Source organism: Erythrolamprus reginae, chromosome 1, assembly GCF_031021105.1.
Source record: "Erythrolamprus reginae isolate rEryReg1 chromosome 1, rEryReg1.hap1, whole genome shotgun sequence".
NCBI classification, from domain to species: domain Eukaryota; kingdom Metazoa; phylum Chordata; class Lepidosauria; order Squamata; family Dipsadidae; genus Erythrolamprus; species Erythrolamprus reginae.
The window spans coordinates 421495142-421520615 of NC_091950.1; the positions used below are offsets into that span (position 1 = coordinate 421495142).

The following is a 25474-nucleotide window of genomic DNA, read 5'->3' on the forward strand; positions in this document are numbered from 1 at the left end:
AAGGGACCTTGGAGGTCTTCTAGTCCAACCCCCTGCTTAGGCAGGAAACCCTATACCATTTCAGACAGATGGTTATCCAACATCTGCTTAAAAAGTTGCAGTGCTGGGGCATTCACAACTTCTGGAGGCAAGTTGTTCCACTGATCAACCGTTCTGACGTTCTCCTTAGTTCTAAATTGCTTCTCTCCTTGTTTAGTTTCCACCCATCGCTTCTTGTCCTGCTCTCAGGTGCTTTGGGGAATAGCTGGGCTCCTTCTTCTTTGTGGCAATCCATCTTCCACCAAGATGTTTCTCCATGGAGCAAAAAGCCGCTTCCATTCTCATTTGCCAAACACAAGCTTCCCCAAATCCCCCCCTTGCCAATGAGGACTAGGACCTTGCAATAAACCAACCGCTTCGAAGGCAGCCCACGCTTTTCTGGGCCAGGGCTATTTTTAATGGACTTGGCAGAAGGATCCCGTTGCATAACAGCTCCTGCAACCTCATCCGTAGTTTGACCCCCGTGACTGTTAATCTTAGAAACATCCCAGCCGCCCAAATCAACTTCCCACCCACGTCTATATCCACGTCCGAATTTCCCAACCGGCTGCTCCTCCCCGTCTTTTATTGGTTCTGGGCAGGCTCACTCGCTTTGCCCTTTGCCCAAAAAGTAACCGGACTGTGAAGACCGACCGTCCAGGAATCCTGATCTGCTGGAAGTCCGTCCTGCAGCGGATGAATTGAGGTCAAGGATAACAAACTCCAATTTTTTTTTTCTTTAGAACCCTCCAAAAAGTCCTTTCGCCCTGCACCTCCGCCTTGACCTATGGATCGAGGGGCTTCAGACTTGGAGAAGCCCCCGCTCAGCCCTTCGTCCGACGAAGATCCCAAAAGTTCGGTTCCTCCTTGCTGCAAGAAATTATGTCGGCTATTTCCTTCCAACTTCTGGGAAGAGGTGAAGAAGATTTTGGTGATGGCCGGACCATTGGTAAGTCTTCCTCTCATTTGCAAACTTGCAGCACACAAGAGAAGTGCATTGGCAGTTCTGTGTTAGCAAAAACTTCAGAAGAGAAGGATTTAGGGGTAGTGATTTCTGACAGTCTCAAAATGGGTGAGCAGTGTGGTCGGGCGGTAGGAAAAGCAAGTAGGATGCTTGGCTGCATAGCTAGAGGTACAACAAGCAGGAAGCGGGAGATTGTGATCCCCTTATATAGAGCGCTGGTGAGACCCCATTTGGAATACCGTGTTCAGTTCTGGAGACCTCACCTACAAAAAGATATTGACAAAATTGAACGGGTCCAAAGACGGGCTACAAGAATGGTGGAAGGTCTTAAGCACAAAACGTATCAGGAAAGACTTCATGAACTCAATCTGTAGAGTCTGGAGGACAGAAGGAAAAGGGGGGACATGATCGAAACATTTAAATATGTCAAAGGGTTAAATAAGGTTCAGGAGGGAAGTGTTTTTAATAGGAAAGTGAACACAAGAACAAGGGGACACAATCTGAAGTTGGTTGGGGGAAAGATCAAAGGCAACATGAGAAAATATTATTTTACTGAAAGAGTAGTACTGTAGATCATTGGAACAAACTTCCAGCAGATGTGGTTGGTAAATCCACAGTAATTGAATTTAAACATGCCTGGGATAAACATATATCCATCCTAAGATAAAATACAGAAAATAGCATAAGGGCAGACTAGATGGACCATGAGGTCTTTTTCTGCCGTCAGTCTTCTATGTTTCTATGTTTCTAAGTTAGCCGCCCCAAGTCTTCAGAGAGGGGCGGCATACAAATCTAATAAATACAAATACAAATACTGTACCCACAAAATAACAGAGTTGGAAGGGAACTTCAGAGGTAAAAATAATTATAATAATGATAATTTATAATATATAATATAATATTTATTATAATTATAATAATAACGAGCCGGGCTGGCGCAGCAGGTAGAGGGCTGTACTGCAGGCCACTGAAGCTGACTGTAGATCTGTAGGTCATCGGTTCAAATCTCATCACCGGCTCAAGGTTGACTCAGCCTTCTATCCTTCCGAGGTGGGTCAAATGAGGACCCGGATTGTGGGGGCAATAGGCTGGCTCTGTTCAAAAGTGCTATGGCTAACATGTTGTAAGCCGCCCTGAGTCTAAGGAGAAGGGCGGCATAAAAATCGAATAAATAAATAATAATAACAACAGAGGTAAAAGGGGCCTTGGAGGTCTTCTAGTCCAGCCCCCTGCCTAGGCAGGAAACCCTACACTACTACAGACAGATGGTTATCTAACATCTTAAAAACTTCGAGGTTTGGAGCATCCACAACTTCTGGAGGCGAGCTGTTCCAGGGATTAATTGTTCTCACTGTCAGGAAATTTCTTCTTAGTTCTGTTACTTCTCTCCTTGTTTAGTTTCTACCCATGGCTTGGAGACCTCATCTACAAGAATAGAATAGAATAGAATAGAATTTTTATTGGCCAAGTGTGATTGGACACACAAGGAATTTGTCTTGGTGCATATGCTCTCAGCGTACATAAAATAAAATATACTTTTTTCAAGAATCATATGGTACAACACTTAATGATTGTCATAGGGGTCAAATAAGCAATGAAGAAGCAATATTAATAAAAATCTTAGGATATAAGCAACAAGTTACAGTCATACAGTCAACATGGGAGATATTGATAAAATTGAACGGGTCCAAAGACGGGCTATGAAAATTGTGGAAGATCTTAAGTATAAAACTTATCAGGAAAGACTTCATGAACTCCATCTGTAGAGTCTGCAGGACAGAAGGGGAAAGGGGGGATGGGATCATAACATTTAAGTACGTTAAAGGGGTTCAATAAGTTTCAGGGGGGAAGTGGTTTTTAATAGGAAAGTGAACCCAAGAACAAGGGGGCACAATCTGAGGTGAGTTGGGGGAAAGATCAGAAGCAACATGAGAAAATATTATTTTACTGAAAGAGTAGTAGATGCTTGGAACAAACTTCCATCAGACGTGGTTGGTAAATCCACAGTAACCGAATTTAAACATGCCTGGGATAAACATATATCCATCCTAAGATAAAATACAGGAAATAGTATAAGGGCAGACTAGATGGACCATTAGGTCTTTTTCTGCCGTCAGTCTTCTACGTTTCTATGGTCTTCCAATCCAAGGGTGTTCACATGGGAGACCCAGCACCACTGGAGACAAAGGATTTGTTCAAACTCTTCTTTCAAAATCCTCCAGCGATGGAGCACCCATGACTTCTGAAGGCACTGTACCACCGTGGTTCTTATATAAATCTATCATAATAGAATGGGAAGGGAGCTTGGAGGTCTTCTAGTCCAGCCCCCTGCTCAAGCTGGAGACTCTATACCATTCAGGACAGGTGGCTGTCCAGTGTCTTCTTAAAAATAGCACCCACAACATCTAGTGGCAAGCAGTTCCACTGGTCAAATGTGCTCACTGTTGATGAATTTCTCCTCGGTTCTAAGTTGCTTCTTGTTCTACCCTCAGGTGCTTTTGAGAATAATTTGACTCCTTCTTCTTTGTGGCAGCCCTGAGATACTGGAACATTGCTATCCTGTCTCCCCTGGTCCTTCTTTTCATTAAACTAGCCAGGCCCAGTTCCTGCAACCGTTCTTCATATGTTTTAGCCTCCAGTCCCCTAATCCTCTTTGTCGCTCTTCTCTGCACTCTTTCTAGAGTCTCAACATCCTTTTTACATCATAGCAATCAAAACTGTATGCTATATTCCAAGTGTGGCCTTACCCAGGCCTTATGAAGTGGTATTAACACTTCGTGTGATCTTTATTTTATCCCTTGCAGAAATGGGATGTGTCTAGTTTAGTGAAAAGAACGATCAGGGATGACATAATAGCAGTGTTCCAATATTTGAGGGGTTGCCACAAAGAAGAGGGAGTCGAGCTATTCTCCAAAGCATCTGAGGGCACGACAAGAAGCAATGGGTGGAAACTAAACAAGGAGAGAAGCAACCAAGAACTAAGGAGAAATTTCCCGAGTTAGAAGAATTAATCAGTGGAACAACTTGCCACCAGAAGTTGTGAATGCTCAACACTGGAAGTTTTTAAGAAGATACATTTGAAAACCATTTGTCTGAAATGGTATACTGTATAGGGTTTCCTATTTGAGTAGGAGGTTGGACTAGAAGATCTCCATGGTCCCTTCTATGACTCCATTGTTCTGTTAAACTCCATTGTATAGATCAGATGCGAGGTTAGGTTTTGCACCCTGAGACCTAGCCCCTTGCTCAGGTGTAAAACAAGCATCTCCCAATCTAAACGCAGATTGGTTCTGTTACCTTGGGAGAGAAATTGCAGGGAGAGAGCTGTGTTAGTTTAGGATGTTCAAAAATTATGAATCTTGTGTGGCTGCAAATTTTCCTCCTTTTTCTTTTTTTGTGGACTGCTGGATTTTTTAGCATTTTATTCCCTTTCATTTCTTAATTATTTGAGATTTCTTTCGTGAGATTAAGGTGAAAGCAAACAGAGGGTTAAAGTTAGAGAGATTGGAACAATTGATACGATCCCCAGCATTAAAGTGTATGAGTAAAACTATCACTGAGATTTAAATTTGTTTGCTTGTAATACTTTAATCCAGGGTTTCTCAACCTTACAAATTTTAAAAGAGGTGACTTCCACTCCCAGAATTCCCTAGTCTGCATGCTTTAAGATGGGTGGACTTCCACTCCCAGAATTCCCTAGTCTGCATTCTTTAAGGTGGGTGGACTTCCACTCCCAGAATTCCCTAGTCTGCATGCTTTAAGGTGGGTGGACTTCCACTCCCAGAATTCCCCTGTCAGCCTGCTTTAAGATGGATGGACTTCCATTCAACATGCCAGCTGAGGAATTGTGGGAGTTGAAGTCCATCCATCTTAAAGTCGCCCCTGCTGAAAAATACTGCTAGTCTGTAACTGAACACTAAAAATTGCTATTACTGCAGCATTTGAACCTATTGGAAAGTTAAAGACACATAACTGCATATGTTCCGGAACTCACATTTTTATTTATTTGTTTTTTTTTGTCAAATGAAGATATGATAATATTTACGATACACAATACTAGTAAAAGTCAAAAATTTGAAAAAGAGTACTAGAAATAATAATATTCAAATAAATGCAACTAGTAAAAATGAAGAACAATAAAGAACAGAGGACGGAAGGCACGCTGGTGCACTTATGCATGCCTTTTACAGACCTCTTATTTATTTGTTTGTTTGTTTATCTATTTATCTATTTATTTATCTATTTATCTATTTATCTATTTATCTATTTATCTATCTATCTATCTATTTATCTATTTATCTATTTATCTATTTATCTATTCATCTATTCATCTATTCATCTATTCATCTATTTATCATCTATTTATCTATTTATCATCTATTTATCATCTATTTATCATCTATTTATCTATTTTTCTATTTTTCTATTTATCTATTATCTATTTATCTATTAGGAATTGAGAGAGGTCAATAGCGGACAGTGGCTTCTACCATGCTTCTGAGTGGCGCTTTGAAGAGTTTCACATCTTTTACCTTCCCCAACTTTACCTTTTCCCCCCTAGGCTGTGATTCAGCTCCTGGTGTTCATGATCCATGTCGTCAGTACAATATTTTGCGGGCACATAGGCAAAGTGGAGTTGGCATCCGTCACTCTTGCTGTCGCGGTGAGTCTTTTATTTTCACATGTTTTCCCCCCCCCCCTCCATTTTCATCAGGTGGTAGCTTCCGACTGACAATTGGCTGACCTTTAAAAGCTAAACAGCCCTGGGATGGAAGACCACAAGGAAAGCCTAGTGTGAGAGGCTAGACTGGGAAATTGTATGTGTTAAAAAATAAAAATTTTAAAAAATTCTTAAAATAAATAAAAATAAAAATTTTAATTAAAAAATAAAAATTAAAATTGGAGTTTAAAATGTAAATTTTTACAATAAGTGGAGCACTAATATTAGGATTAAAAGAAGGCTTAAGACGGGGGTCACTAAACCTGGCAACTTTAAGACGTGTGGACTTCAACTCCCAGAATTCTAATGCTGGGAATTGAAGTCCCCACGTCTTAAAGTTACCAAGTTTGAAGAGCTCTGGATTAAACCTTATCCTCTTTTATAATCTCCATCTTATGATTTTGGATCAGAATAGCAACAGGTAGACAATCTCCCAGTTTTCTAAATTTTTCCTCCTCTTGTCTTTCTCCCTGTTTCTAGGTGATCAACGTGACCGGCATTTCTATCGGTTTCGGGCTGTCCTCGGCTTGTGACACATTAATATCTCAGGTGAGTCTTTGGACCATGTTGTGGTTCAGCCTGAGCCAGATCAAAGACCAGCTGCGTCTCTGCTGGCTCCATGCCCGGGGAAGGCTGAGAGCGGAGAGGAGAGTTCTTGGCAGTCAGACAGTGCAGACAGCAGTCACGAAAGTGATGCTGATGCAAGGCCTGGGAGCCCTGGGGAAGGGCTCTCTCCAGCAAGTAGCTTTGATTCTCTGGAGTCCCTGGATGACGACGCACAAGCTATCATTAGTACGCGGCAGAGACGCATAGCTCAAAGGAGAAATCAACTGCGTAGATATTATCAGCATTGAATGAGGAACACCAGGGGGTTGGGTGTGGTCCTCATTAGCAGGGAAGGGTTTATAAGGCATGAGAACCATTCTGGCAGCGTGGAGTGTTATCAAAGTTTCAAGTTTCAAGTTTTATTGGATTTATATGCCGCCCCTCTCCGAAAACTCGGGCCGGCTAACAACAATCATAAACAATGTACAATAAAATCCAATACTAAAAGCAAATTAAAACCCCTTAATATATAAAAAACCAAACATACATACAAGCATACCATATATACAGTTGTAACGGCCTAGGGGGAAAACAGTCTTAATTCCCCCATGCCTGGCAGCAGAGGTGGGTTTTAAGTAGCTTACAAAAGGCAAGGAGGGTGGGGGCAATTCTGATCTCGGGGGGAGTTGGTTCCAGAGGGCCGGGGCTGCCACAGAGAAGGCTCTTCCCCTGGGTCCCGCCAAGTGGCATTGTTTAGTTGACGTGACCCGGAGAAGATCCACTCTGTGGGACCTAACTGGCCGCTGGGATTTGTGCAGCAGAAGGTGGTCCCTGAGATAATCTGGTCCGGTGCCATGAAGGGCTTTATAGGTCATAACCAACACTTTGAATTGTGACCGGAAACTGATCGGCAACCAATGCAGACTGCGGAGTGTTGGTGTGACATGGGCATATTTAGAGAAGCCCATGATTGCTCTCGCAGCTGCATTCTGCACGATCTGAAGTTTCCGAACACTTTTCAAAGGTAGCCCCATGCAGAGAGCGTTACAGTAGTCGAGCCTCGAGGTGATGAGGGCATGAGTGACTGTGAGCAGCGACTCCCGGTCCAGATAGGGCCGCAACTGATGCACCAGGCGAACCTGGGCGAACGCCCCCCTCGCCACAGCTGAAAGATGAGTCAAAGGGGAGTTGGTGTTATTATAAAACTGTGTTTGGATTCAACCGGTGTGTCTGGCTTATCTTTTTGGGTTGGTCATAGCTTCCGGAGTGACCCAGACAGAACAGACCACTGTGGGGGAGATGTGGGGACATGATTGGCCATGGACACCAGTCCAGCGTGGATTGGAAGTTCTGTGTGTTTTCTATCCAAACTTAGAGTTTGGAAAGAAAAAAATTCCATTTTCCTGATTTCCCTCCCCTTATTCAGGATGTTTAGAAGGGCTAAATTTGCAGCTGAGCCCCTACAAAATCCAAAGGAGTAGAATTTTTAATTTTCTGCAAAAGAGATTCCATGTTCTCTTTTGCTATTACGTGATTTGAAGGAGGAGGAGGGGGTGGGGAGGAGAGATAACACTCTGCGGCCTGCACTGGCTGCCGATCGGTTTCCGGTCACAATTCAAAGTGTTGGTAATGACCTTTAAAGCCCTACATGGCATTGGGCCAGAATACATCCAGAACCGCCTTCTACCGCACGAATCCCAGCGGCCGATAAGCAGTGTTCCCTGTAATTTTTTTGGGGGTGTGTGTGTGGAAAAATATAGTGTCTGAGCGGCAGTCCCTTTGGGACTGGGCGGCACAGAAATAATAAATAAATAAACAAACAAACAAACAAAGAAACAAACAAAAACCCCACCCTGTTTTGCCTCAGAGAATTTCAAAATAAAATACTGTACTTGTGTCTATAATAGTGAGCTCATAATAGGGCAACTCTATCAATATCAAAATACCACTGAAATAGTTGAGCTAATTTCAAACTAGATTTTTTCTTTCTCTCTTCCTTACTCCCATTCTTTTTCTTTCTCTTTTCCTTCCTCTCTTTTTTCTATCTGTTTCTCTCTCTTCCTCTCTTCCTCTCTCTCTCCTTCCCTCTCACTCTTTCCCTCTCAGCTTCTGGGCAGGTTTGGAAAACTCTGAGTTGATGATGATTTTTAAGTGAGCGATTGCTCACTGCTCAGCTTAGAGGGAACTATGCCGATAAGATCCCACAGAGTTGGCCTTCTCCAGGTCCTGTCGACCAAACAATGTCATTTGGTGGGCCCCAGGGGAAGAGCCTTCTCTGTGGCGGCCCCGGCCCTCTGGAATCAACTCCCCCCCAGAGATTAGAACGGCCCCCACCCTCCTTGTCTTTCGCAAATTACTCAAGACCCACCTTTGTCACCAGGCATGGGGGAGTTAGGATATTCCTTCCCCTAGGCCATTACAAATTATGTATGGTATGTTTGTGTGCATGTCTGGTTTTTATAATAAGGGTTTTTAGTTGTTTTATTAAATTGGATTGTTACATGTTGTTTTTTTATCATTGTTGTTAGCCGCCCCGAGTCTGCGGAGAGGGGCGGCATACAAATCCAATGAATAAATAATAAATAATAATAATAATAATGTTGTGGTTAGCTCTGGCCCAGCTCCTGCCCCAAGGACTGTGGATGTGGGGGAGACATCCACATGCTGCAGGCCTGTTTTGCCCCCGGTGGAATCTGAAGATGAAGGCTCCTCTGACCAAGAAGACATGAGTGACAGGGCGGAGGAGAGTGGGGCAGACAGCTCAGAAGGAGATCAATTCTCTAGCTCCTCCTTGGATTCAGAACAAGAGTTAATGATACAGCCACGCATGGGGAGAGCGATGCATAGGCAACAACAACTGAGAGATTATTATCAAAGAAAATGAGGCCATCAGTGGTTGGGTGGGGCTGTGGTCATTAGTGAGGCTGCTATAAATAGCAGCCTGTGGGTTTGGCCATTGTGGAGGATTATCTGAACCTTGTGTTTTGTGACTGCTTTACTGACTGACTTTTTGTGTGCTGATTTTCCCCCGCTTTGAAACTAAACCAGAGCAAAATGTGTTTCACTTTGTGAAAGAAGAAGGACTGTGAATTGCCTCACAGCTGCAAGCGAAGTATCACAGAACTGATAAGGGACTTGTACAAATTACCAGTTTGTTTGGAGACCAGTGCTCTTTGCTATCCCAAAAGAGGGCTTGGTTTAAGAGAATTTTCATTAGAAAGAACATTGTTTTGAATTTTCAAACGTGTGTGTGTCTGAAATTTGTACCTGTGAATTTTTGGGAGGAGTCTACCAGAGAGCCCGACAGAACAAATAATAACCAATCAAAGGGTGATTGTAGGAGGGAGACTGACAAATCCTGGAGGTGGAGTCAAAACAGGAACCAGCCTAGCATACTAACATAGCCACAAACAAACCTTGGCCAAAGCTAAACATTGGTCCAGAAGATTCCTGTAGATAGGCTTTTTTTCAAATAAATTAGTTTCTTCGGTCTTTTCCGTGTGCCTCCTCTGATCTTTCCCCTTCTTCTTCCAGACTTATGGCGGGAAGAACATGAAAAGGGTGGGCACCATCCTCCAACAGGGCATCCTGATCCTTATTCTCTGCTGTTTCCCGTGTTGGGCGTTTTTCATCAACACAGAACAGCTCCTGTTGTTAATCCGGCAGGATCCGGAAGTCTCCAGGTAAGAAAGGAAACCAAGGGAGGTACTAATTTATTACTTTATTCATTTTATTTATTTGTCAAATATGTAGACATAGAAACATAGAAGACTGACGGCAGAAAAAGACCTCCTGGTCCATCTAGTCTGCCCTTATACTATTTCCTGTATTTTATCTTACAATGGATATATGTTTATCCCAGGCATTTAAAAAGAGAGAAATATCTTATTTCTCTCTTAAGTGACCCAATCTTAATGGTTTCTTACCTAATTTTATGCAGTTATTCATATTGTTTAACACATTTACATTTCATCATTGGTCTTATATAGTTCTTTTATAATTCCTCTTCAATTTATTGTTACTAAATACTTTCTACTATAATTATTTCATTACACCCTTGTCTAGAAACATAGAAACATAGAAGACTGACGGCAGAAAAAGACCTCATGGTCCATCTAGTCTGCCCTTATAATATTTCCTGTATTTTATCTTACAATGGATCTATGTTTATCCCAGGCAGGTTTAAATTCAGTTACTGTGGATTTACCAACCACGTCTGCTGGAAGTTTGTTCCAAGGATCTACTACTCTTTCAGTCAAATAATATTTTCTCATGTTGCTTTTGATCTTTCCCCCAACTAACTTCAGATTGTGTTCCCCTGTTCTTGTGTTCACTTTCCTATTAAAAACACTTCCCTCCTGGACCTTATTTAACCCTTTGACATATTTAAATGTTTCGATCATGTTCCCCCTTTTCCTTCTGTCCTCCAGACTATACAGATTGAGTTCATTAAGTCTTTCCTGATACGTTTTGTGCTTAAGACCTTCCACCATTCTTGCAGCCCGTCTTTGGACCCGTTCAATTTTGTCAATATCTTTTTGTAGGTGAGGTCTCCAGAACTGGACACAGTATTCCAAATATGGTCTCACCAGCGCTCTATATAAGGGGATCACAATCTCCCTCTTCCTGCTTGTTATACCTCTAGCTATGCAGCCAAGCATCCTACTTGCTTTTCCTACTGCCCGACCACACTGCTCACCCATTTTGAGACTTTCAGAAATCACTACCCCTAAATCCTTCTCTTCTGAAGTTTTTGCTAACACAGAACTGCCAATGCAATACTCAGATTGAGGATTCCTTTTCCCCAAGTGCATTATTTTACATTTGGAAACATTAAACTGTAGTTTCCATTGCTTTGACAATTTATCTAGTAAAGCTAAATCATTTACCATATTGCAGACCCCTCCAGGAATATCAACCCTATTGCACACTTTAGAGTCATCGGCAAATAGGCAAACCTTCCCTACCAAACCTTCCCCTATGTCACTCACAAACATATTAAAAAGAATAGGACCTAGAACAGACCCTTGTGGCACACCGCTTGTAACCTGTCTCTGCTCAGAATACTCGCCATTAACAATAACTCTCTGATGTCTATGCTTCATCCAGCTTGAAATCCACTGAACTATCCAGGGATTAAGTCCAATCTTCACTAATTTATCTATCAGATCTTTATGTGGAACCATATCAAAGGCTTTGCTGAAGTCCAGATAGGCAATATCCACGGCACCACCTTGATCCAACACCTTTGTGACATAGTCAAAGAAATCAATGAGATTAGTCTGACATGATTTGCCTTCAGTAAAGCCATGCTGATAGTTGCCAATAATAGTTGCAAGAACTGGGCATGGCTAGGCTGTAGTTTTTCCAGTTGCAATGCACAGCTGTGAAAGTTGGACCATAAGGAAGGCCGAGGGCCCAAGAATGGAGGCCTTTGAACTCTGGTGCTGCAGAAGACTCCTGAGAGTCCCTCAGACTGCAAGGCCATCCAACCGGTCAATCCTAGAGAAGATCAACCCTGACTGCTCTTAAGAAGGCCAGACCCTGAAGATGAAATTTAAAGACAAATCATTTTAGGGGTTGCCACAGAGAAGAGGGAGTCCAACTATTCTCCAAAGCACCTGAGGGTAGGACAAGAAGCAATGGGTGGAAACTAAACAAGGAGAGAAGCAACTTAGAACTAAGGAGAAATTTCCTGACAGTTAGAACAATTAACCCTTGGAACAGCCTACCACCAGAAATTGTGAATGCTCCAACACTGGAAGTTTTTAAGAAGATGTTAAGATCCCTAACCCCCAACACTTCTCCCTTAGACTCTCCACGATTGACCTCTCCAGGTTCCTAACAGGCCAGTAAGGGGCGTACATAAGTGCACTGGAGTGCCTTTCGTCCCCTGTCCAATTGTCTTTCCTTTCTCTCACTTATCATATATATTTTCTTTCTTTCATATATCCTCTCCTCTAAGTTCACTTTACCCTTATATATATTACTACATGTCTATTTTTCTTCCTATATATGTGTGTATTGGACAAATGAATGAATGAATGAATGAATGCATGAATGAATGAATGAATGAATGAACGAATAAATAAATAAATAAATAAATAAATAAATGTTGGATAACCATTTGTCTGAAAGTTAAAATCAATCAAGATATTTCAAAATGAAAATCAGTAATGAGCATCCATTTAAAATGTCTTGTCTTTCACAAGATCAGATCACCCATTCCTAAAATTTACCATGAAACTGGCCATTTTGCATTTAATTGAGTGGACTTCGTCTTTTTAAAAAATTATTATTTAAAGTTTTTGGGATGTCACAAGATAAAGCTGCTTTAAAAAGGCTACTTCAGCTCACAGTGTGATGCTGGAAGGGACTACATCACCTGAGTTTTTTAAGACAGACACGAACTTGATTGCAGAATTGAATAATTGGAAATTAATGCTTTGTTTTTGTCTTTCCAGGCTCACTCAGGTTTATGTCATGATCTTTATTCCAGCATTGCCTGTGAGTTTCTAGCTTTTCCTTTTCTTCCAAGAGTGTATAGCTTCCCTTCCAAATATCTATCTATCTATCTATCTATCCATCCATCCATCCATCCATCCATCCATCCATCCATCCATCCATCCATCCATCCATCCATCTATATACAGTACTTACCTACCTACCTATCTATCTTCCACCCATCCATCCATCCATCATCTCTCAATCTTCCTTTTTCTTTCTTTCTTTTGTTCTTTCTTTCTTTCCTTCCTTCCTTCTTTCTTTCCTTCCTTCCTTCTTTCTTTCTTTTTTTCTTTTTTTCTTTCCTTCCTTCCATCTTTCTTTCCTTCCTTCCTTCCTTCCTTCTTTATTTATTTCTTTTTTTCTTTCCTTCCTTCCTTCCATCTTTCTTTCTTTCTTTTTTCTTTCTTTTTTTCTTTCTTTCTTTCCTTCCTTCCTTCTTTCTTTCTTTCTTTCTTTCTTTTTTAGAAACAGCAGTCTAGATATTCCCTAAAATGTTTTCTAATCTATACATTAAGGATGCAACAATTTTATGGCTCGCAGTTCTGTAGAAACAATTCCTTTGTTTTGGGGCAATTGAACAACAAATTAATGAATCTTCCTTTTTTTCCTAATTGCTGATTTTTTAAAATTTCCCTCTTGTTTATCTCACAGGCAGCCTTTATTTACCAGCTCCAAATGAGGTATTTGCAAAACCAGGTAAGGCATTCCTTTCCTTTATTCCTTAGCAATTTGCATCTCTTTGCAAGGGGGCAAAAATTATGGGACAGCTTTGGAAGGTATACAGAATAACAGAGTCAGAAGGAAACACACACACACATGCCACCAATGTCTTCTGGTCCAGGCAGCAAATTCTATTCCATTGTGACAAATGTTTGTCCAATCTCTTCTTTAAAACCTCCACCCTGCTGGCAAAAACAGGAGGCGGGGCATCTGCCCACAGCCCTGCTGTGCCTTGTTTTAGCCTGCAATGGCCTCCTGGAGCATTCTGATGGCCAAAAACAGGCTGCATGGAGGCCTCCTGAGACCCCCACACACAACCCATTTTTGGTCGGCAGAGTGCTACTGGAGGCCGGGCCTGTTTTCAGCCAGCAGAATGTAGCAGGAGGCCAATGAGGGGGAAAACAAGGTCCGGGGGAGCGCATGTGGCCTATTTTAGCCACCAGAGGCATTGGGGGCTGAAACTATTTCAAAACTATTTCGAAACTCGAAATAGAATACCCTATGAGACTAGACTTTCAATTCTGGGCCTAGAAAGTTTAGAACATTAAACGCCTTAAGGCTGGTTTCCAAATCTCTGGTAGGCGGGACGTATCATCTCTTTTATTCATGCATAGGGGGCGTTTCTCAATCTCTATAGCTTCTCTAGTAATTCTTCTGTATAAATTTTCTGTTTTGGAAAGTAATTTAGTTTTTTCAAAGTCAATTTCGTGCCCTGTTTTTTTAATGTGCTGGACAAGGGAGGAAGTCTTTTCTTCTTTTTTAACTGCATTCTCGTGTTCTGCAATGCGTTGGCTCACTCTTCGATTGGTTTGTCCAATGTATGTGGCTGCACATGTTTTGCAAGGGATTTCATAGATTCCTTGGTGTTCTAGTCGGATTTTATCTTTTGGGTTGCTTAGGATGTTTGATATTTTTTGGTTAGTGACAAATGAAGTTTTAATATTATGTTTGTGCAGGATTTTACTAATTTTGTCAGTGGTGCCCTTGATGTAAGGGAGAAGGGTGGTACCATTGTCCTGTTCTTGATCTTGATTTTTGGGGGTGCCTCTTTTTTGATTAGGTTTGTGATTGTTTTCCTTTCGAATCCATTAGAAATTAATACATCTTTGAGTTTGTTCAATTCAGTTTTTAAGTGCTCCTGGTCAGCTAGGCGTTTGGTTCTGGTGATGAGAGTTTTGGCTACTGAGGTGATTTGTGCGGGGTGGTGGTGGGAGTGTGCATTTAGATAACGGTTGGTATGGGTTTTCTTTTGGTAGATGGTGTGTCCTAGGGTGCCATTGGGTTTTTTATAGATTAGTACATCTAGAAAGGGAAGTTGATCATTGACTTCTGTTTCCATAGTAAATTGTATTTTGGGGTGTAGGCTGTTGAGATGTGTGAGGAAATTATCTAATTTTTCCCTTCCATGTGGCCAAATTACAAAAGTATCATCAACATATCTCAGCCAAAGTTTAGGTTTGTGTTTAGATTGCTCTAATGCATTATTTTCAAAATATTCCATATAGAGGTTGGCGATGACAGGTGAGAGGGGTGATCCCATGGGGGCTCCCTCTATCTGTTTATATCTTTGTTCATTGTAGATGAAATATGTATTATTCAGACAGTGGTTGGTTAGATCTAGGATATATTTGGGGGGGCTTGTGTTTGTTTTGGATAGCTGTCAAGGCTTCTTTAATAGGTATTTGTGTGAAAAGGGACACGACATCAAAACTTACAAGTAGGTCACCAGGTTGTAGGTTTTGTTTCTTAATTATTTGTATAAAGTGGAATGAATTTTGTACATATGAGGTGATAGTCTGGTGGTAGGATCTGTGTTTAGAAGTTTGTAAACTTCCTACCACCTACCTAGAAAAAAACCACCAAATCCAAAATATATATATACAGTATATATATACAGTATATATATATATATATATATATATATATATATATATATATATATATGTGTGTGTGTGTGTGTACAGCTCCTTTTTGCCTCTAGGCCCAACCCAGGGCCATTTCAAGGCAGTTAATTTATTCATAGCCGACAACTATATTCTGTATGTATCAAAAAACATTTGAGATATATATATATATATATATATATATATATATATATATATATATATATATATATTCGTAGATTTTCACGGGTACAGGTATGACGGTCTTGGTATATTCTTCCCGTGTGGGATTTAGAAATTTCTGGCGACGTTTCGACGAGGTCCCACTCGTCATCTTCAGGCTGGTTCTTCTGTCCTTGTTCTAGGGCGAACACAGCGACAAACGAACAGGAGAGTAAATGCACGTGTTGCAGAACATAAGAATGCATTAAGAAAAAAAGAAAAAACCTCCTCCCTTTTCCAACACTTCAAAACTACAGGACATGAAATTGATTTTGACAGTACTAAATTAATTTCCAAAACAAAACACTACAGCAAAAGAATAATCATGGAAGCCATCGAGATAGAAAAACATCCCCAAAATATGAACAAGCGGGATGATACCTCCCGCCTACCAGACATCTGGAAACCAGCCCTCATTAACAAACGTATCCCAGCCATAGAAACTGAAACCAGACTCAGAACACACATTGCAAAACAACCAAGTAGCGTGCAAGCTCCAACTATTCAGGATATCACGCCTAATCCACAATCATTAACTAATCAGCATACCTCAGCTACATCAACGACCCCAGGTGTTACCCCACTGACTCACCAGGAAGTTTCTACACAGCAGGCAATTGCTGAGTCATCGAACCACACCCAGCCACCAGTATTTATAGAAGGAAGGCAGCTCAGGTCTTGCTGTGTTCGCCCTAGAACAAGGACAGAAACACCAGCCTGAAGATGATGAGTGGGACCTCGTCGAAACGTCGCCAGAAATTTCTAAATCCTACATGGGAAGAAACCTGAATATACCAAGACCGTCATATTCTTTTATATATATATAAAAGAAATAAAATAGAATAACAGAGTTGATTGATTGATTGATTGATTGATTTTATATGCCGCTCATTCCAAAGCGGACTCAGAGCGCTAACAAATGCGATAAATACAATAATATTAAAATACAATCAAAATGCATAATAAAATCAGTAATACCGATAAATAATAACTTCAAAAAACCGTACACACACAGCAGTCAATCTAATTCCAGGCCTGCCGGAAAAGCCAGGTCTTAACAGCTCAACAAGTTGGAACTTGGAGGTCTTCTAGTCCAACCCCCCGCTTAGGCAAGAAACCCTACACCACTTCAGACAGATGGTTATCCAATTTATTCTTTAAAACATCCAGTGTTGGAGCATTCCCAACTTCTGGTGGCAAGCTGTTCCACTGGTTAACTGTTCTTGACTGTCAGGAAAACGATATATTTTCATTGCAGAAAATCATCTGGCCGGAGGTTTTTTGTGGCATCGCTGCAAATATTATCAATGTCCTGGCGAATTATATTTTCCTTTACCAATTCGACATGGGCGTTAAGTAAGTACGGGAGGCTTTGGGGATAAGAAAAAAAAATCCATTTCCATTCTATGCTGATTTGTTCTTCTGCATCAGAGATTGTGTTTACTAAGTCAGTGTTTTTCAACCAGTGTGCCGCGGCACACTAGTGTGCCGCGAGACATGGTCAGGTGTGCCACGAAGCTCAGCTTCCAAGACCGGAAGCTGAGCTTCCTTCTTCGCGCCTTCCATCTTCGCGGCAGATGAGCTTTGGGGTCCAGTGGGAAGGCGCCGGCAGCAGCAGCATCAGGCAGTAGCCGGGGGGGGGGCAGCTGCGAATGGGAGCTCCAGGGCCGAGGCACCGGCAGCAGCGGCTGGACGTGTTGCTGGACACCATACATGCTGGCTCGCTCGCAGTCGACCGCTCTGCCGCCATCCCCAGCTACTGCCCGCTGCTGCTGTTGCCGGCATGGTGTACGAGAGAGAAAGAGAGAGAGAGAAAGAGAGAGATAGCAAGAGAAACAGAGAAAGAGAGACAGAGAAAGACAGAGAAAGAGAAAAAGAAAGCAAGAGGGACAAAGAGAGAGAGAGAAAGCAAGAGAAAGAGAGAAAGGAATCAAGAGAGAGAAAGCAGAAGAAAGAAAGAAAGAAAGAAAGAAAGAGAAAGAAAAAAAGAAAGAGAGAGAGAAAGACGCAAGAGAGAGAGAAAGATAAAGAAAGCAAGAGAGAGAGAGAATGAGGGGGGGAAGGAGGGAGAGAGAAAGATATAGAGGGAGGGAGGAAGAGTGAAAGAAAGCAAAAGAGGGGGGAAGGAAAGGAGAAAGAAAGAGGGACAGAGAGAGAAAGAAAGAGGAAGGAAGAGAGAGAAAGAGGGAGGGAGAGAGAAATAGAGCTAAAGGGAGGAAGAGAGAGAGAGAGATTTTTTTTGTCCAAACATTTTTTAGACCCCCCTCCCCCCGCTCAATGTGCCCCAGGATTTTGTAAATGTAAAAAATGTTCTGCGGCTCAAAAAGGTTGAAAATCACTGTACTAAGTTATTTCTTTTCTTTTTTGGTTTTGAAAACTAGACATCAGTTATGGCAGTGGTGGTGAACCTATGGCAGGTGTGCCATAGGTGGCGCGTGGAGCCATAGCTGCCGACGTGCGAGCTGTTGCTTTAACTCACCTACAGTGCACATGTGTGTGCCATCCAGCTGATTTCCGGCTTCACATGGAAGCTCTGGGAGGGCGTATTCGGCCTCTGGAGGACCTCTGGGGGACGGGGGAAGCCATTTTCGTCCTCCTCAGGCTTCCAGAAAACTTCTGGAGTCTGGGGAGGCCAAAAAATGGGCCTACCTGAAGTTGGGAAACGGAGGAGCGGGGAGATCATATGCGCATGCTCGGGGGTGGGCAGCATGAGGGGATCGCATGCGCAGGGGAGCAGGGGGCATTGAATTATGGATGTGAAAGCAATCCATGTGAAAGCAATTATTTATTATTTATTATTTATTGTTTATTGTTTATTCTTTATTCTTTATTCTTTATTCTTTATTCTTTTTATTCTTTATTCTTTATTCTTTATTCTTTATTCTTTATTCTTTATTCTTTATTCTTTATTATCTGAAGACAGGGCGGCATACAAATCTAAATAATAATAATAATAATAATCATCATCATCATCATCATTATCATCATCATCATCAGAAAGCGTTAAAAAACCCCCAAAGCAATTAAAAAAAAATAAAAAATTCACCCTAATTTCTATTTTGCATCTTTTCCCCCCCTTTCCTCAAAGAGGGTCTGCGTGGGCCAACACCATCTCCCAGTATGCTCAAGCCATCACCCTCTTTCTCTACATCAAGTGGAAGAAGCTTCACGTGGAAACCTGGGGAGGTGAGACCCTCGTCCCCCACCTATAGCCATGAGGAAGAGTGGGGTGGTCCTTCCTCACTTGCTCCCCTGACAGACTCCCATCACCGACTTCTCAATTAGGGACTGGATTAGAGAGAACCAGTTTGGTCTCGGTCCGTGATGGCGAACGTATGGCACACCGTGCCACAGGTAGTACATGGAGCCATCGCGCAGGACAGGCGAGATGTTGCCCTATGTCAGCTTCAGTCTGCATACGTGCAATATTCGGCCTTGCGGAAGGCCGTTTCACCCTCCAGAGGCTTCATGGAAGCTTTCTGAAGCCCCGGAGTGTGAAAAACACCCCAAAAGGCAAACCAGAAGTTCGGAAAAACAGACTTCCGGTTTGCCCGTTGTGCTACTTTTTACACTCTGGGGCTTCAGGGAAACTTCCCTGAAGCCTCCGGAGGGCGAAAAACAGCCCAACGAGCTGTTTTTCCACTGTCCAGGTTTTAGTGAGGCCTGTGCGCATGCGTGGGGATAGGGGGGAATTGAGCGCATGTACAGGGACAGCACGAGGGGTGCACAAGCATGTGGGGGAGGGAATGGGTAGTGGGCATGTGCGATTGTGCTAGCAAAACACACTGTTTTGGCATGCGAACCAAAAAAAGTTCGCCATCAATGGCCTAGAGCAGAGATCTTCAAACTCCGCAACTTTAAGACTTGCGGACTTCAGCTCCCAGAATTCTCCAGCCAGTTCTGCTGGCTGGAGAATTCTGGGAGTTGAAGTCCACAAGTCTTAAAGTTGCCAAGTTTGGTGACACCTGGCCTAGAGGTTAAGGCATCGGGTTAGAAAGCAGGAGAGGGTTAGTTCTAGTTCTGCCTTAGGCATGAAAGCCAGCTGGGTAACATTGGGCTAATGACCAGGAGACTGTGAATTCTAGTGACTAGTCCTGTCTAACTCATGATGGTATCTGAGTGACTTTGCATCAAGTGAGTTCTAGTTCTGCCTTAGTCATGAAAGCTGGCTGGGTGATTTTCGGACAATCACCGGGAGAAGGTGAATTCTAGTTCTGCCTTAGATATGACTGTGGGCCAATCACCGGGAGAAGGTGAATTCTAGTTCCACCATAGGCATGAAAGCCAACTGGGTGACTTTGGGCCAATCACCAGGAGACTGTGAGTTCTAGTCCTCCTTTAGAAAATATGGCATTTTGACTCTCTCCTGTAGATACTTTAGATATTTCTGGGCCAGATTCAAAAGCCAGCATTTTCTTGTGTGACCTTTGCTTTCAAACCACGAATCCTGGCTTGTTCAAGTGATTTCCCTTTTTTTTCCTCCCCCAGGTTGGTCCATGGACTGTTTGCAAGAGTGGGGTCTCTTCATGTCGCTGGCCATTCCCAGCATGTTGATGATTTGCATTGAGTGGTGGACCTTTGAAATTGGAAGCTTCCTGATAGGTCAGGAGTGGGCAGCGGGAGGAGCCATGGGCAGGAGTGGTTGGAGCCAGGAGGCAGGACACACCCTTTAGATACTCCACAACTTATGACAGCCCTTGAGCCCCAAATCTATGTTGTTAAGTGAGAAATTTGTTATGTTTGCCCCATTTTTACGATCCTAAATTAGTCACACGGTTGTTAAGTGAACCTGGCTTCGCCGTTGCTTGTCAGTAGGTCGCAAAAGCATGACTCCGGGACCTTGGAGATGTCATAAATGGGAGTCACTTTCCCAAGCATCTGAATCCCACGGGGATGCCACGACGGTCATAAATGTGAAAAAATTGTCACTTTTTTCTTTTTCTTTTTTTTAATATTTTTATTGATTTTTTAAAAAAAGACAGACAAAGACATACAACATTAAACATTTAAGGAGCTGCATTGCTCCGCTTGTCATAGAAGTCTAACTATTACAGAAATATAAAAAACCTAACAGTAGTCAGATCAAAGCAGTAATACCACACATGTAAGTTATATTCTTATTAAATTCAACTCTATTCAACTCTATTTTTATAATATTAAACTTAATATTTAAATTTCTTTCTATTTTAAGATATTCTATACTTAAACAAAAACAAAACAGAGAAGTTATTAGTAATACAGAAGAAAAAGAAAAATGAAAGAATATACACTTCTAAGTTAGTTATACTATATGCTAATTCATTCTATCTTATAATTAACTATTAATAGCATTTTTAAAATTCCACCAGTCATATACTTTATTCCATATTTTATAAAATTCTGTTTCAGTTTGATTATTTAAACGTTTAGTCATCATATCGAGTTCCGCACATTCTATGATTTTTTTAAATACTTCAGTGTCTTTTGGTTGTCACTTTTTTCAATGCTGTCGTAACTTTGAACGGTTGTAAGTCGAGGACTCTCTGCATTTACAAGGGTTGCAGCCTCCCAAGGTCAATAAGTCAATAGTTCAATTGATAAAATTGAACGGGTCCAAAGACGAGCTACAATAACAGTAGAAGGTCTTAAGCATAAAACTTATCGGGAAAGACTTCAGGAACTCCATCTGCATAGTCTGGAGCAGTGTTTCCCAACCTTGGCAACTTGAAGATATCTGGACTTCAACTCCCAGAATTCCCCAGCCAGCATTTGGTGGCTGGGGAATTCTGGGAGTTGAAGTCCAGATATCTTCAAGTTGCCAAGGTTGGGAAACACTGGTCTGGAGGACAGAAGGGAAAGGGGAGACATGATGGAAACATTTAAATATGTGAAAGGGTTAAATAAGGTTCCGCAGGGAAGTGTTTTTAGTAGGAAAGTGAACCCAAAACAAGGGGGTACAATCTGAGGTTGGTTGGGGGAAAGATCAGAAGCAACGTGAGAAAATATTATTTGGATGAAAGAGCAGTAGATGCTTGGAACAAACTTCCAACAGACGTGGTAGATAAATCCACAGTAACTGAATTTAAACATGCCTGGGATAAACATATATCCATCCTAAGATAAAATACAGGAAATAGTATAAGGGCAAACTAGATGGACCATGAGGTCTTTTTCTGCCGTCAGTCTTCTATGTTTCTATGTTTCTATTATTTGTCTGAAAGAGTAGTAGATGCTTGGAACAAACTTCCAACAGACCTGGTTGGTCAATCCACAGTCATTGAATTGAAACATGCCTGGGATAAACATAGATCCATCCTAAGATAAAATACAGGAAATAGTATAAGGGCAGACTAGATGGACCATGAGGTCTTTTTCTGCCGTCAATCTTCTATGTTTCTATGTCATGTCATTTCCACTTGTGCCCTTCCCAACAAGCCTTGGGGGAAGTCAGACTCACTTAATGACCATCCTGCCCAGCATCAGTAATTCTGGACCCAATTGTGGTTGTACAGTTACGGTTACCATAATCTTTGCAGGAGCCCTCAGGGAAGAGATCCAAAAAGTCAAGATGGTGGATGAGCCGCCATCTTGAATTTTTAAAAATCTCTTCCCTCACAACATCCCTGAATATTTATTTTCCCTTTTCCTGTGATTTTTCTTCTTATAATTTCTTTCAGGCCTACTAAGTGTGCTGGATCTGTCTGCGCAATCTGTCATCTACGAAATCGCAACCGTAGCTTATATGGTAAGCGTTTCCGATCCGTCATATTGATTGGTTTTTAGTGTTACTTTTGAGTTTTAAGGATCTGAGGTGTTTTTAGATTAGTTAAATTGATTTTAAATTTGGGCTTAGGCTGCTCTTATTGTTTTTATATGTTGTAAGCCGCCCCAAGTCTTCGGAAAGGGTTAGCATATTATTTATTTATTTATTTATGTATTTATTTATTTATTTATTTATTTATTTATTTATTCAGTCAGTCAGTCAGTCAGTCAGTCATTTATTCAGTCATTTATTCATTCATTCATTTATTCATTCATTTATTCATTCATTTATTCATTCATTCATTCATTCATTTATTCATTCATTCATTCATTCATTTATTCATTCATTCATTCATTCATTTATTCATTCATTCATTCATTCATTCATTTATTCATTCATTTATTTATTTATTCATTCATTTATTCATTCAGTCAGTCAGTCAGTCAGTCAGTCATTTATTCATTCATTTATTTATTCATTCATTTATTCATTCATTCAGTCAGTCAGTCAGTCATTTATTCATTCATTTATTCATTCATTTATTTATTCATTCATTCATTCATTTATTCATTCATTCATTCATTCATTCAGTCAGTCAGTCAGTCAGTCAGTCCATCATTCATTCATTCATTCATTCATTCATTCATTTATTCATTCATTTATTCATTCATTTATTCATTCATTCATTCATTCATTTATTTATTCATTTATTCATTCATTTATTTATTCATTCATTCATTTATTCATTCATTAATTCATTCAGTCAGTCATTTATTCATTCATTTATTAATTCATTTATTTATTCATTCATTTATTCATTCATTCAGTCAGTCAGTCAGTCAGTCCGTCCGTCCGTCCGTCCGTCAGTCAGTCAGTCAGTCAGTCATTCAGTCATTGTCATTCAGTCATTCAGTCATTCAGTCATTCATTCAGTCATTTATTCAGTCATTTATTCATTCATTTATTTATTCATTCATTCATTCATTTATTTTCTATTGTTTGTTCGTTTGCTTATAGTTCATTTGTTTATTTATTTGTTTATTTGTCAATCAAGTACAGGATAGTAGTTTATATAAACATATAAACATAACATAGAAAGTATGATAAAAAAAAAGAATATAGGACAGTAGGTCAGGTAGGGTAGGCACAATAGTGCGCTTATGCACGCCCCTTACAAACCTCTTAGAAAAGGGGAGAGGTCAATTGTAGATAATGTAAGGTTGAGGATTTTGGGGTTGGGGGAAGAAACCGCAGAGCCAGGTAATGAATTTCAGGCCTTGATCATATGCTGAAGTCATATTTTCTGCAGTCTAGTTTGGAGTGGTTTAAATTGAATCTATTACATGCTCCTGTGTTGTTGCGGTTGAAGGTGAAGTAGTCATTAACAGGAAGGACAATTGTGATATGATTTTGTGAACTATGCTTAGATCAGTTGTGTATGTATATATATTTGTGTGTGTGTAAGATAGATAGATAGATAGATAGATAGATAGATAGATAGATAGATAGATAGATAGATAGATAGATCTGATAGGTAGGTAGATAGATAGATAGATAGATAGATAGATAGATAGATAGATAGATAGATAGATAGATAGATCTGATAGGTAGATAGATAGATAGATAGATAGATAGATAGATAGATAAATAGATAGATAGATAGATAAATAGATAGATAGACACACACACACAGTGGTACCTCTACCTAAGAATGCCTCTACTTATGAATTTTTCTAGATAACAACCAGGTGTTCAAGATTTTTTTGCCGCTTCTCAAGAACCAATTTCCATTTATAAACCAAAACTCCGAAACTGTAACAGGAAAAGGCAGAGAAAAGCCTCCGTGGGGCCTCTCTAGGGATTTCCTGGGAGGAAACAGGGTCGGAAAAGGCGGGGAGAAGCCTCCATGGGGCCTCTCTAGGAATCTCCTGGGAGGAAGCAGGGCCTCCACCCTCCCTGTGGTTTCCCCAATCGCACACATTATTTGCTTTTACATTTATTCCTATGGGAAAAATTGCTTCTTCTTACAAACTTTTCTACTTAAGAACCTGATCACGGAACAAATTAAGTTCGTAAGTAGAGGTACCATTGTATATCTCGCCACAAAATAGGACAAGGTCTACCATTTTGGATACCTCAAACTGGTGTAGGACTTTACGACGTCAGGTACTCCAACAAACATCTCACGTGGTCTGTCTCCTTCTCCCTTTTTAGATTCCCTTTGGGATCGGGGCCTCCACCAGCGTCCGAGTCGGCAACGCCTTAGGAGCTGGGAAGGCAGAAGAAGCTCGGAAGACTTCTGTGGTCGCCATATTTTGCACAGGTATCATTCTGGAGCTGATAGAAAGGAGAGAATCCATGGAAATTCATAAACCAGCATTGGAGAATCAGAGTAGAGCTGGAAGGGACCTCGGAGGTCATCTAGTCCAACCCCAGGGCCAAGTGGGAGACACTACATCTGCCTCTAACCTAGGATCGAACTCATAACCTCCTGACTGACGAGGCAAGAGCTCCACTTCTACGTCAGATCCTCCCCCCTTTTCTCTGTGTTTCAATTATTTTCTCCCTGTTTTATTTCCTCCAGCGGGATTCGTCGTTCTGATGTGTAGTGTGTTGGCCGCCTCGAAAAACGTCTTGGCGTATATTTTCACCAGTGAGAAGTAAGTGTGACATTCTTGGAGTGAACCACTCAGATCAGTGAAGGGCTGCAAAAAATTTTACTACCAGACTTTGGCGTGGCTTATTTTGTGGGTGTGGCTTGCCAGCCATGTGTCCAGGTGGGAGTGGCTTGAAGATCATATGACCAAGGGTGGCTTAAAGGTCATGTGACTGGCATAAAGGTGGCCAACTTGACTGTCACTCACGTCAAGGGTTAGGGTTACGGTGCCTGGCCTCTCCTTGCCTCAAAGAGATACAATTTTCCTCTCTACAGTGTTCCCTCACTTTTCGTGGGGGATGCGTTCCGAGACCGCCCGCGAAAGTTGAATTTCCGCGAAGTAGAGATGAGGAAGTAAATACACTATTTTTGGCTATGAACAGTATCACAAGCCTTCCCTTAACACTTTAACCCCCTAAATTACGATTTCCCACTCCCTTAGCAACCATTTAGATTATTACTCACCATGTTTATTTATTAAAGTTTATTTTAAAAA

The 25474-nt window shown here is 41.2% G+C and overlaps 1 protein-coding gene across 1 annotated transcript in view; it reads left to right on the forward strand.

Moving 5' to 3' along the window:
* Positions 1-640: 640 nt before the first annotated feature.
* The window catches only part of LOC139158034 (multidrug and toxin extrusion protein 1-like), a 39348-nt gene continuing 14514 nt past the window's right edge, over positions 641-25474 (forward strand). Inside the window, exons 1-12 of the mRNA XM_070735414.1 lie at positions 641-967; positions 5544-5645; positions 6183-6251; positions 9783-9931; positions 12713-12755; positions 13407-13451; positions 16839-16936; positions 18669-18766; positions 20069-20182; positions 22237-22304; positions 24537-24645; positions 24907-24982. Coding sequence (XP_070591515.1) covers positions 806-967; positions 5544-5645; positions 6183-6251; positions 9783-9931; positions 12713-12755; positions 13407-13451; positions 16839-16936; positions 18669-18766; positions 20069-20182; positions 22237-22304; positions 24537-24645; positions 24907-24982 — 1133 coding nt within the window. The 5' untranslated portion in view covers positions 641-805. The remainder of the gene's footprint in view (positions 968-5543; positions 5646-6182; positions 6252-9782; positions 9932-12712; positions 12756-13406; positions 13452-16838; positions 16937-18668; positions 18767-20068; positions 20183-22236; positions 22305-24536; positions 24646-24906; positions 24983-25474) is intronic.